This window comes from Rattus norvegicus, chromosome 6, assembly GCF_036323735.1.
Source record: "Rattus norvegicus strain BN/NHsdMcwi chromosome 6, GRCr8, whole genome shotgun sequence".
NCBI classification, from domain to species: Eukaryota; Metazoa; Chordata; class Mammalia; order Rodentia; family Muridae; genus Rattus; species Rattus norvegicus.
Window position 1 is genome coordinate 110,175,587 of NC_086024.1, and position 13,171 is coordinate 110,188,757.

At 51.0% G+C, this 13,171-nt stretch overlaps 1 protein-coding gene across 6 annotated transcripts in view; it reads right to left on the bottom strand.

The window, feature by feature from the left end:
• Nucleotides 1-13,171, bottom strand: part of Ltbp2 (latent transforming growth factor beta binding protein 2) — a 100,558-nt gene that overhangs the window by 14,558 nt on the left and 72,829 nt on the right. For 4 of the 6 annotated variants that reach the window (NM_021586.2, XM_006240350.5, XM_039112808.2 and 1 more), the window contains 6 exon segments: nt 157-279; nt 1,254-1,373; nt 5,190-5,309; nt 9,854-9,982; nt 10,610-10,738; nt 12,520-12,633. In NM_021586.2, the coding sequence (NP_067597.2) occupies nt 157-279; nt 1,254-1,373; nt 5,190-5,309; nt 9,854-9,982; nt 10,610-10,738; nt 12,520-12,633 (735 nt within the window). 6 annotated transcript variants of the gene reach the window in all.

The following is a 13,171-nucleotide window of genomic DNA, read 5'->3' on the forward strand; positions in this document are numbered from 1 at the left end:
GGCAGGGAATGCAGAAAGGATACGTTTTTGGCAAAGGGTAGGACAGGCCTCAGGCCTGATAGGTTAATTCAGGGTTGGCTATGGGGGTTGACATGCACAGGGAAGATGCTGGAGACTTGATTTGCCTGCGCCGAGGAGGGCACCACATCTCAGTACCTCGGCAGCCCTTCTTGTCTGGGGTGAGCTCATAGCCTGGCTCACAAGAGCATCTAAAGGAGCCTTCCATGTTGATGCACCTTCCATGGGCACATATCCCGGGGGTCAGACACTCATTCATATCTGTGGATAAAGTCCAAGAGGGCGCACTGGCCTCCCCTCCTCCTCGCCCTCTTCCCCACCATAGCAAGCATAGATCCTCTCTATTATGAGCCCCCTTGGAACCAGCCTTCAGCGGGAAGGCAGGCCAGCCACCCTTGGAGAGCCACGCCCCTTTGTTTCATCTAGGCATAGCAGGGCCATACCCTCCTGAGTGTTCCTCAGACACCCTACATAGTCTCAATGAACCCACTGAGAATGCTGGAAATAAGGTGTCCCAGACCCCTGACTCATTCCATCATGGGCCTCATCCTTTCTAGTCTCTCACCTGCCACCAAAAAAATTCCCATGTTCCATACCCAAGGAACAGTTCCAGTCCGTGGGCGGGCAGTGTGGAGAGAGGCCAGGCCATGCCTGGGTGGCTGTGGCTGTCTTGAGGGCCTGGGAACCATCTGCCCTCCCCAGAGCCTCAAAGCATCTATTCAAAACATGGCTCCTCCTGGAATCAGAACCTTGGGCCCTTTCCCTGCGGGGGCTGAGGAGAAAGAGCACTCCTTCCCACTGTCACAGAATTGTTTTGGGAACAAGAAGTGCCATGGCTAATCGGTGGGAGGCTCTCCTTATACAGTGCTCTAGTGTAGCCAGGGGGCCTGGTGGCTGGCTCTCTCCAGCCTAAGACCCTGAGGCTTCTTAAGGCAGTCAACAGAAGTGAACCGCAGGAGCTCCTGGGACTTTGGGATAGAGCTTTGGAACGGATGTGGCTAGGCAGCAGAGGAGGGCCCCACCCTGGCTGATTCAGAGGGCAGAACCCCACAAGGAAAGCACACCCACATCGTACTCAGCATCATCTAAGACTCCAGCAGGATGAAGGAGGACAGTACTCTCTAAGCCACTTCTGTCTGCCCACCTCTTCCCCTCTGGGTGTGTGGGGTGAACCAGCCATCGCAAGGCTAAATGACACCCTCCCCTGTCCCGGTGCCTTGGCACTCAGCCCTTACCTACACAGTTCCCGCTCTGCCCTATGTAGCCCTCCTCACAGGCCAGACAAGTGTAGGAGCCAGGGGAGTTGACGCATCTCCCATCAGGGCAGGTACCAGGGTGACGGCATTCGTTGATATCTATAAAAAAAAAAAAAGCCCCTCCCTGGTCATCTATGAGAGCCACAACCCATGGGGACTTCGTGTCTGCAAATCTTTGACCCTGCCCTGTCCATACAGGAAAATGGATGTCTGTTTTGGTATAGATGAACAGTAAGAAAAACTGACTCCCCCTCCCTATTTTCCCAACCTTCCCTCCTTCCCTCACTATTCTAGAACAGAGATTAATGAAAGACTTAAAGACCCTGCAGATGGCTGTAGTAACCTGTGTGTACTGTTAGCTGTATGAAGTCAGAAAGCTGCATGTTTCACACTGGATTGTTTGGAATGGGCCTTCACATCACCCTTGGTCAACGCTTAATCCTTTACAAGAGGTGGCCATCTGGGGGACAGCAGTTAGTTGAGCTGTTACCACAGGGCAGCACCAAAGGGCAGTGAAAGTGCTTCTGGGGCCCAGGAAATGAGGGCTGACCTTCATTCTTGGGTATGGCACAGACCTGCCTTGAGGCTAAATGCAGACTAAAGGGTGGAGGTTGGCAAAGCTCTGTTTTTCTTCTAGCCCTGATAGGCATGGGGTCTCAGGACTCACTCCGCTGAGTTCCAGAGACCCAAGGCAGCAAGGCTGAGTCTAACAGGGCAGGCAGGAGAGAGGGGCTAAGGAGAGGGAGTGACAGCAAGGAGGAGAAGCTTTGCCCAAGGAGCCAAGTACAGGGTTCTTCACTAGTGACTTGTCTTCAGGGATTCCAGCATGCAGGGGAAGAACCGAGGGAGAGAAGTCATACCACAGGGATTAAACTCTGGGTCACAACCGCAGGAGAACAATACGCCCCTCTGGCACGAATGTCAACATGTGTGGCCATCAGGTTGGCCAAGCTGAGGAAACAGGAGGATTTATCCTCTAAAAATGACAATTACTCTCTGAGAGAAAGTCCAGCGGCTTAAGCAAGCCCAAAAGGCCTACTGTACAGAGGCAAGACCCATTCAGCACCTATGGAGGCAACGCAAGAGACAGGCCAAGGGAGAGAAGCAAGCTTCCTGCACAAGGACCAAAGGCGGCAGGGAACAGTGCAGAGCAGATCAGAGCAAGGGGTCTGAGGCACTGGGCAAAGGGAGGAAAGAGATGGCCTGGCCTGCAGAAGTCAGGAGCCATCATAACTGACTGTTCCAGGGACAAGAGCTTGTCCCTGAGGGTCTAGAAGAGAAGGCTATATCCTCAGGTGGTTACTGGGTTGAGTATCTGCAAAGATACAGTTTCTAGGTAATAAGACTCATCTCTGGAAAGAGAGTCACCGTAAGCCTCTAGTTGGGGTGTCATGAACTAAGCTGAACTAAAAGACTCAGGACTTGAGCTGGACAGATGGCTCAGTGGTTAAGAGCTCCAACTGCTCTTCCAGAGGTCCTGAGTTCAAATCCCAGCAACCACATGGTGGCTCACAACCATCTGTAATGGGATCTGATGCCCTCTTCTGGTGTGTCTGAAGACAGCTACAGCGTACTTATATATAATAAATAAAATAAATCTTTAAAAAAAAAAAGACTCAGGACTTCCAACTTTGGCCACCCAGGAGACAGAGTCAACGCCAGGCCTGCTACTCCTGGCGGAGGTATCTGGAGGAAGACGGATAAACATGGAAGAGAGAAGTGGTCCTTCTTCCAGGGATATGAGACTTTGGAGATGGGAGAGGGACTGAAGAATCCTTCTCGTGCCACACTAAGTTTTGAAAAATAGTTTTGGGAGCATCTTTTAGACATCGGACAAGGTAGGACGACTGCATTTGCCCAGAGAAAGGGACCAAGTCTGTTCTATCTACGTGTCGGGTACACCTGCAGAAGCTGTATGTAGTGATGGATGCTGGGCTTTTGGATGTGGGACTCACTAACGTTCAAAGTATAGCCCACCTCTTCATTTTGGGGTGTGTTTTTACTTCCTGGTCCCTTGTGTTTGAGTGACACCAAAAGACTGGTGAGAGCCAGTAAGGTATGAGGGCTAGAATGTGCATAATTTTTGAACCAAAGTGTTTCGTTGCACGCAACCCTCAAGTATCTTTCTTTCTTTTGTAGGGACTGGGCACATCCCAGATATCGGTTAGGAATGTTTAGTCTAGTACCAGCGAGGAAGCATGGGTTAGAGCTCTCGACTGATTCCTGATAGAGGCCCGATGCTGATGAGGAAGAAGCTGGCTCATGCCCTCTATAACTAATTTTGGAGCTGTTTATTAGTGAAGCACAGCCTAGTGCAAGCTATGCTGCTCCCAGCTTCTGCTTAGATGAAATCCCCAAGGAATGTGAGATGTCTGTCAGTGAAGAAGAGAGAGAGGTCAGAAGACCAGGTTAGCCACCCCAGTCTTCACCTGAAGTAGGGAGGGCTGTTCCCTTCCTGGAGTGGATAGAACTGAGCCATTAGACAAAGCTGCTCAAAGGAGGCAGAGGAAAATTCTGGATGGAGTGAACTCCATCATCAGATAACCCGAGCCCATCCCATCTAAGTCATGGTAGCTAAACTGGAGCCTGTCACTGCGTGGGGATTCTTCTGTCTACTCAGAATTTGAATTTTAACTTAATAATATGGTGTGTTTTGGTAGAGTCCAATATTCTGGTTGGTTTGGGGAATATTTATTGCTGTATTCCCAGCCCATGGCTAGTATACAGCTGGCACTCAATAAATGTTTGCTGACCAAAAAATGAAACACTGTGCCTAGAATAACACACACTATCCTCTTAGCAGAAGGCTGTCGAAAAAACCACCAAAGGGATCCAAGGAATGGTCACACCAGGGACTAATTTGTGAGTCTGCCATCCATACCCTGGGAGGATCCCCGAACACCTCTCCAGGAATCAGTCTGTGTGTGGGGAACTATGAGGGCACCCATCTGTGTTCCTGGCGAGAGTACACAATAGGACTGGGAGGAGGCAGGAGGCAGGAGCCAGGAGTGCAGGGGACCTTGGGTGAGAGTTGGAGACAGCCAAGGCAGGTGGTGGTGTAGCGGAGAATCTGCTCTCTGTCCATGGGAACCCAGAGTCCTGGGCATGATGGAGATGCTATGGAGACTGACGCATAGGCCACTGTCCAGACCTCAAGTCTCTCACCAGAGACTTCAGGCTTCAGTGAAAAGAGTAGCTGCTTCGTTGGAGAAAGAAGAAAGGGAGAGGAAATTGACTGGGCTCCCAGAGAGATGGGCAGGGTCTGTGGTTACTGGTGGAAACCTGGAGAAGCGTACAAACTACATCACTCTTTCAACAGTCCCGGAGTGTCTCCCCAGGGCCAAGAACTCAGCCTGACCTCCCAGATGAGTTGTCTGTCTAGAACTTTTCTTCCGGATGGGACAGAGCCACCTGGAGTAGGACACAGATGTGGAGGAGTTGAGATGTGATAAAGAGAGGGTCTTACAGTGTGTTGAGCTGGTCCTGGGCATCAGTCAGCCCTCTGAGAGGAATGTGGCAATCTCCATTCCCAAACACAAAACACTAACACAGGCCAGGTCTGCCTGCACTAGAGCCTGTGTCTGCCCTTAACAGACTGGCGACTGTAAATTTTCAATGTTCTGGCGTTTCCTGGTTTATTTCCTTTAGTTTTGCTTTTCTTTTTACTAAGTCCTGATGTTAAGTGTGTAGTACTGTGATGCCCAAAGAGGCTCTCTTACCCGGAGCTTAGTGTTCATGCCTGCAGTGTTATATAGATTTGTATTTCTCTGCCATGGGGACAGACACCCAGAAGACACCCAGAAGACAGACGGACTCAGGGATTCATAGATATGGCTCTGCCCATAGGCGTTGGCTTAGTATCAAGAGACTCCGTGGAGGACAGATAGAGGGGAGCTGGTGGAGGTGGATCCTTACCTTGGCAGTGTCCTCTTCTGACCATGACGTAGCCCTGATCACACTCGCAGTGGTACGAGCCCTCAGTGTTGCTGCATCGTCCACCGCTGCACACCCCCGGCTGCTCACACTCATCCACATCTGCAAACACAGAAGACGGTCCTGAGGCAAAGCCAGCCCTGGAGGAGGGTCCTGGAGCATCCTTTCTGGAGGCCAGGGACAAAAAACCACTTAGGCAAGGAAGACACGTTTGCTGCCGTCAGATTGCCTGAAGGGATTCCTAGGGCATCTCTTAGACTGGAGTTCTTTTCTCCCAGGGATGGCTACTTCTGTGGTCCACAGGAGCCCTTGCAGCTTTCTCCTCCTGATGTAAGAGCTGCATTTACATCAGCCCAAGTATCAATCAGGTCAGGTATTGATCCATAGAGCATGATACAAGGGGGCCAACAACGTTCCCCCTGCCCTAGCACTAACACAGCAGACACGGAGTCTACCACTGAGATTCTTCTTAAGGATGGTCCTTCTTAGGAAGACAGGGAGCATTGTGGGCAGCCAGGGATCTGTAAAGCACGGCTTACATCATTTATCCCAAGCACACCGATAGCCCACATGGCTCTAAAGCCCAATCTTGGTCAGCTCCCCTCAATCTTGGTCAGCTTCCCACCACCCATTCATCCCCTTCCTTAGCTCCTTGCTACCTCTAGTCCTAGTCATAGTTTGGCCCACAAACCTGGCCCCAGCCCTGCTGAATTTGCCCACTCTCATTGGTATCATCTTTATTGTTGTTGTTTTGTTTTGTTTTGTTTTGTTTTGTTGTTTTTATGTTTCAGGACAGAGTTTCTCTGTAGCCCTGGCTATCGTAGAACTCAGCTCTGTAGACCAGACAGTCCTTGACCTCACAGAGATCCACCTGCCTCTGCCTCCCAAGTACTGGGACTAAAGGTGTGCATTACTAACACCCAGCCTTTGCTATAATCTTAGCTATAGTAGATTCTCATGAGTCCAGCTTCCAAACCTCTGCTCACACGCAAGCCTCTGCTGGGAGTGCCTTTCCCTTCCTGATGACCAGTGAATTCCTAGTCCAGATTCAAACCGTGCTCTGCTCTGTGACTACTTCCTCCTGGGCTCTGCCGTCAAAGCCATCATGACCCCTCTCTAGCACAGGTTCAAACACTTCCCGGCATCCTTGTACAGACTGAATGAAGGCAAAGAGCTGAACAAAGTGCCTGTCTGGCAGCCAACACTGAAGGAATGTTTGCTAGCATCGCTCCAGCATAAACCTTCTCCTAGAACTCAGTGAGCTCCCACAGCAGCAATCCTTCCTCTATCCCTCTAGTTCTCCGTGGAGCCTCTGACAGAGCTGCCACATGCACCCTCCTCCTGACCTTCAGTCTAGGCAGACCCAAGAACCTCCCTGGGAACAACTCTCCGGGGAATTCAGAAACAGCTGTGCGAGCTCCAGGAAGCTCTGCTGCCAAGGAGAAGAAAGGGGAAGGAACTCATGGGCAGAGAGGAACGTGGAAACCTGATGGGAATAACTGGCTGATGCCAGCCACACTGCCTAATAAACAGATGGCACTGGGGAAAGTGGTTTGCAGAGAAAAGTGGAAATGCAGACATTCGTTCTTAATACCTATGCAAAGACGGACCGGCTGGATAAATCACCCTGGAAAAGGTGACATTAACGGTAATGTGTAACGTCCTTGTGACATCATAAAACCACTAGGCGTGAAAAATAAAGGAAAAGGGGGTCAGCAGTGGCTCAGTAGGCAGGAGTTTGCCACCCAGGCCTGGAAACCCGAGTTTGATCTCCAGAACCCACCTGAGGATGGAGGAGAGAACCAGCTCCATGAAGTTGTCCCCTGACCTCCACACGGACACCCTTACACACATAAAACAGACAAAACGTAACAGAATACACAAGGTGCACTGTAAAAGTTACAAGAAAAAGGAACAACCACACTGGAAAGCTAGCAAAAAGAGAGGAGTGTGTAAGCAGTTCACGGATGAGGAAACCCCGAGGCCAGAGTGCAAAGAGATACGCTTTCTAGAAGGTAAGCTATTATACAAACTCTTATTTAAATTTGTAATAGATAATTTATACTTCTACTCAACTTAGAACTTGTAATAATTTATAATAATTAATTTATACATATGAATCAATGCTAGATTAAAGTAGTGAAACACCGTTTTGTGAGACTGGCAAATTTTAGGAAGTGAATGCAAAATTGGATTAAATCCTTCAAGTGACAGCCAATCCCCAGTGGTGGTAGAAGCACTTCAGCTGACCTCAGGTTCCTCCCACCACAGCTGTCGGGGCTGGCAGAGACCTCTGGACATGAGTCTGGGCCTGGTAATGCCATTCCCAGTAGCAGCTATGATTTGCCCAGGGCCAGCTCCCAGGTTCGATCTGCAGGAAGCAGTACCTCTGGCCGCGGCACCTACGCAGCTTGCTTAAGTCTGGAAAGACCCTGTCCCCTGCCTTTCCGCTGGCTCTGCCACACTGCTGTCTGAGTCACCTCCTCCGACAGCCAGACGACAGAACCATCTACCCTTAACAAACTTCCCGTGGCAGCCAAGGCCCACAGGACCACGGCCAAGTACTGCAGCTTGGCACTAGAGTCACAGACTGGCCTCACCTACTGCCACTTCTGCTAACAAGCCCCTACCCCAGTTACCCTGACTGCATTATTCCCCGGGCACGCCAGGCTTGCCTACAGTTCTGGCCTATCCAAAAATGGTTGCCTTCGCTGGACTACCTGCTCCCTCCATTCCAGCTGCTGATCGTAGAGGATCACGGGAAGCAAGCCACGCCCAGGGGTGGGCGTGACTTTGCGTCTGTGTCCAATGCTGCTATAACTAGGTGTAATGTTGTGGGCGTTTCAACTCCAGCTTTTGAAGCTTCGTCTGGTAAAGCTTAAGGTAGGAATGAGAACCGCAGGGGATGGTATATTACAAAGCGCTGAGAATGGCTCTTGGTAGCAGTGCTCACTAAATGGGAGCTGTTCGTATTCTACCTCAGCTCAAGTACCTGCTCACGGAAACCTTCCCAAATTCTCTGCTATGTCACTTGCTTGCTCATCTAGACCCCTCAGGGTCATTACTCTTGCCCATTCAGTTGATCGTCTTCAGAGCTCAGCACAGGGTACCCGGCCACTCAGTAAGAACCTGAGTACCCACTGAGTACTCATGACCGGGTTCCCTCACGTTCCTGTTAGGTTGGGCTTCTCTACTTCCCTTCCCCACATAATGAAATGAGAGGACTTGGACGGCTTTGCATTCTGAAAGCCAGATTCTTGGACTCAGATGTTTAGGAGACTCTGACAAAGAAAGCGTTCATTACTCCACGGCCACACAGGGAAACCTATGACTGTGGCCACGCAGCAGACTAGCTCCAGAAATGTGAGCCCCCACACACAGGTAGTGCAGTTCTCAAGGTGAAGCTCTCAGCTGCCTCTGAGTCTCCAGGTGCTGGGTGGAAGATGCCTCCTTATCTCTTCATGGACTTACTCATAAACAATGCACAGGAACATTCTATGCTACAAAAGGATCTCCACAGTGTGCTGGCTAGATTTGTCACCTTGACAGAAGCTAAAGTCATCAGAGAGGAGGGAAGCCTCGGTTGAGAAAACCACCTCTACAGTCAGGCTGTAGGCAAGATTGTAGGACATTTCTTAATCGGTGATTGGTGGGGAGGGGCTACCAATTGTAGGTGGTGCCACCTCTGGGCTGGTGGTCCTGGGTCCTATAAGAAAGCAAACTAAGGGCTGGAGAGATGGCTCAGTGGTTAAGAGCACCCGACTGCTCTTCCAGAGGTCATGAGTTCAATTCCCAGCAACCACATGGTGGCTCACAACCATCTGTAAAGAGATCTGATTCCCTCTTCTGGTGTATCTGAAGACAGCTACAGTGTACTTATATATAATAAATGAATAAATCTTTGAAAAAAAAAAAAAGAAAGCAAACTAAGCAAGTCATGGAGAGCAGTTCAGTAAGCACTCTTTCTCCGTGGCCTCTGCCTTAGCTCCTGCCTCCTGGTTCCTCCCCTGTTTGAGATCTTGTCTTGGGTTGGGTTCCCTCAGAAGACTGCGATTCTGTGTATGTGAGCCCAACAACGACAACAAACAAAACAAAACACCACACACACACACACACACACACACACACACACACACACACACACACCCTTCCCTTCCCAAGTTCCTTTGAGTCATGGTGTTTCATCACAGCAACAGTAACCCTAACTAAGATACACAGGAAGCACGCTTACCAAGAGTTGACTCTCTGGGAACTTTCAGGACTTCCCGGGGAAGATCAAAGCCTGCAAGTATCCCCACTGCTGAGCAACAGAGCTCCCCTCCCAAATGCACACAGGTTCCCTGGTCTGCTGAGAGTCCCCATGGGTAACCCTCGTTTCCCAAAAGGAAAGCTTCCTTGTCACCTGAGTCCTGGCTTTCGGTTTGCAAATTGCTATTTTCTGGATTCTTCTTCCTCCTTATGATCCCAGCGTAGTCTCAGCTTCCTCCCAGATCAAGGCCAGAGCTCTATCTCTTTTTCCCAAGGCTCTGGTACTCCTCAGTGATAATACTGTGCATGCCTGGTTCCTCTTCCACCCACACTGTAGGGCCTAGCCAAGAGGTGTTCCCCTCTATGCCCATTTCAGGCCTAAGGCAGCTGTCACTCACCTTGGCACTCCTGTGTGTCTCCTAGGGTGGCTAGTGTGTAGCCTGGGTAGCAGAGGCAGGAGTAGGAGCCCACACTGTTGACACAGCGCCCTCTTCCTTCACAGGGGTTCCTCAGACACTCGTTGTCATCTGACCGGAAGGAGGCAGGGAAGGGGGTCATGGAGGCCAGTGTGCCTTTCTCTGGGGACATCTGCCACCAGAATTCCCCCACTAGAGGATGGTGCTGTGTGGCATAGAAGGGGCGAGGGAGCAGAGGAGGCCGAGATGAAAGTCTCCAAGGCTGACAGACACAGGCCAACTTGCTGGAGCCTCTTGGGCACTAGGAGTCCTTGGTGATGACCAGTGTCTCTTCCCTGCCCATTGTCCCCTTCCCTCAGCAATCCCACAGCCACTTCCTTTCTTCTTCAAGCCCACAGCAGATAGTTCTCTTTTACACAAAAATATTTAGTAGGAGGGAAGACACAGGATGATTTAGCTTGGCTTAAAACATGTCCCCAAGGGACAGCCCAAGTGAGACCTTGATCTGGTCTGCAGGAGGAAACATGGGGACCATTTTTCCTAGAGTCTGATGGCCCTCACAGCCTGGCATATCCTAAGTTGATATCTAGTTTGTTGTGTCCCCAGAGAGTGTTCTAAGCTAACTGACCATAGCACACTATGGTTGGATCTTGTGCAGCCTGGACTTGTGACTGCATCCCCACACTCTGTCCCTATTTGCTCCCCCCATTCAGCAGACCCAGGGCACCCTGGAAATACCAGTACAGTAGTCCTGGCTGGGGTGTAGCTGGTAACCAGGGCTGCAGACACATCTGTATCCATTTGGGAGCTTCACACAGGTCCCAGGGCCACAGATGTTGGAGGCTCCAGCGAAACATGGATCAAAGCCTGTGGAGATGTAACAAGTAGAGGTTATGGCAGAGTAGAGCATGCACGAAGGCAGTGGAGGAGGGTGAAGAGATAGCAGGGTTAGGTTCACTGGCCTCAGAAGCCCACTAGAAGCCCACTAACCCTTAGGCAGCCCTCTCATGCCAACAGATAAAATGGCCTCATAAGACTTATGAGACCCATGCCTGGTCCCTGAGCCCGTTTGAGTACATCCTCCTAACAGAGACCAGATGGCTTCTAGTAACCCATATTCCCTACAAATGACCTCCTTACCCTCACCCTCAACCTAAATGTGGGCACAGCTCTTACCCAAAGAACCAACGCCACCCACCCCTGGAAACTCTTGCCCATCTTCCCATAGACTAGCAGACAGATCTAGTGACTAGGTTACACAGATTGAAGAAACTGGCTTATTGTCTTATACCTCTAATATTAGGGAAATATTAACACTTATAAGTGAGTCAATGAATGTGTGAGTGAGTGAACCAATAAACCAATAAGAGAACACTGCTTTCATCTGGGTCCACTCTGTTGTGTCAGTCTATGAGCATATACCTAGGGCTCCCTTCCCTGCTCCACCACTCTGAGAGAATCCAAAAGCATCAACAGAGTAGGTCAGAAGTAGCCCAGGTTGGTAAACAGAGGGGCTTTACGGCATTGCTAATCTGCACTGAATTGGATGCCCCAGTGGCCTGTGTACAAGGTCACCTTCTCCCCAGCCTGATTCCAAGTTTGAACTAGCAGCTCCCAGCCAGATTTCAAATGTCCATTCGGTGAGGCTGAAAGATAGCAGGGCAGAATCTGGATCAGACAAAAGACTGATGCTGCTGCTGGTAGCCCTGTCAGCTGCACAGCTGAGGGCCACTGCAGGGGGTGGGGCAGCCTGGCCTCACTGTACCTTGGCCCCTGTCAGTCTCAGCACATACTCAGCTCTTCCTGCCTACTTGGAAGGGGATGATCCCTGGTGTCTCAGAGGACTTACTCCGAATGCTGGGAAAGGTCAGTGGAGAACTCTCAGGAGAGCCATGCCCTCATCCCACCTGCAGCAGGCTGCAGGCTTTCTCCTCTCACTGGCGGAAGTCCAGAGAACTCTAGCCGCCCTCGGACTCCTACTCAAGGTGACCCTCTAGCTCAGAGCACAGCTAGCCCCGAGAGAGGGCAGGCAAGAGGGCACAGAGAGCAATGGCGACAATGCTGTAAAACGGTAGCCTTGCTTCTCCTGAACCAAGTCCTCAGACAATGAGCCTTTGTGGAAGGCACATTCCACAGCCAGGTGGGTTTGCCAGCGACCTCCCCGACACCGCCGCCCCTCATCACTATGGCTGATGAGAGGGAGTCCGATACCAGCTCTGGACATTTAAACAACCTTGTGCAATATAACTCTGTCTCTTCCCCCCAAAACACTCTTCCAGTGGGCAGATGGCTGCCACTGCCGGGGTCCTCACTGATTCAGCCCCCCTCTCACCTCAACTCCTACTCTATGAACTCCCCATTCTTCAAGAAGTCTCCCCTCTCCCTAAGATGCTCCATGGCTTTCCCTGGAGTCCTCTGAGTAGGACCATTCCCCACAAGGGCAGGGCCCCTGCCTTTACTAGGTAGGCTTTGTGCCGCTCTGTAAGAGCAAGCGAGAACCACAGCTAGGTCAGAGTTGCTGGAGACTGTTTATCTGGCTCAGGAAGCAAGAGCGAAATCCCACTCACAGACTGCCCTGGACTTTGGTTCTGGGCAACCCCATCCCCCAGAAGCGAGAGCAAAGAGCTTCCAAGGGCTGCTGCAGCTACCTGGGGGACCGTGCGTCACCAGGACATCACTGGAAGGGATCACCTGCTCTTCTGCTGGACCCTCTGGAATGCCCTGTCCAGGCAATGATGGCGTTGGTCTTCCAGTGGCATCCCCTGGAGAGGACAGGGGGGAGTAGAGTCCATTGGCAGCGTCCCTTCAATGTTCCCCGACAGTCAGACTCCCAGAACCAAAAGTGTCACCTCAGGCTCCCGCCCTCTACCCTCTCTTTTGGCATATCTGTTCTCCTCTCTCATAGTAGAAGGGCCTGAGGAGTATAGAAATGGCTACGATTCTAAGCTTGCGGAGACAGAGCTGCAGCCCCATCTCCCGATGCCTAATTTAACATTCCTTGCTTTCATTGGTAATAGATCCTGCAGCTTACAAAATGTTGCCACCAACACAAGCACCCAGTTGCCGTGGGAGATAGCAGGTGTCACGTTCACATCACAGCAGGGAAAGACCAGCATCCTGGACTCTGAGCTCAGCTCTAGTGAGAGGTCAGCTCAGGATCAGGAGGTAGGATGAAGCCCCTGGAGGAAAGAGCCCTGAGGCCCTGCCAACCTGCTACTTCAGATAGCTACCGCCTCCTCTTTGCCCTGATTTATGAGCTGAATGGCCTGAGTAGCATCATGAGATTAAGAAAGAGTTTGG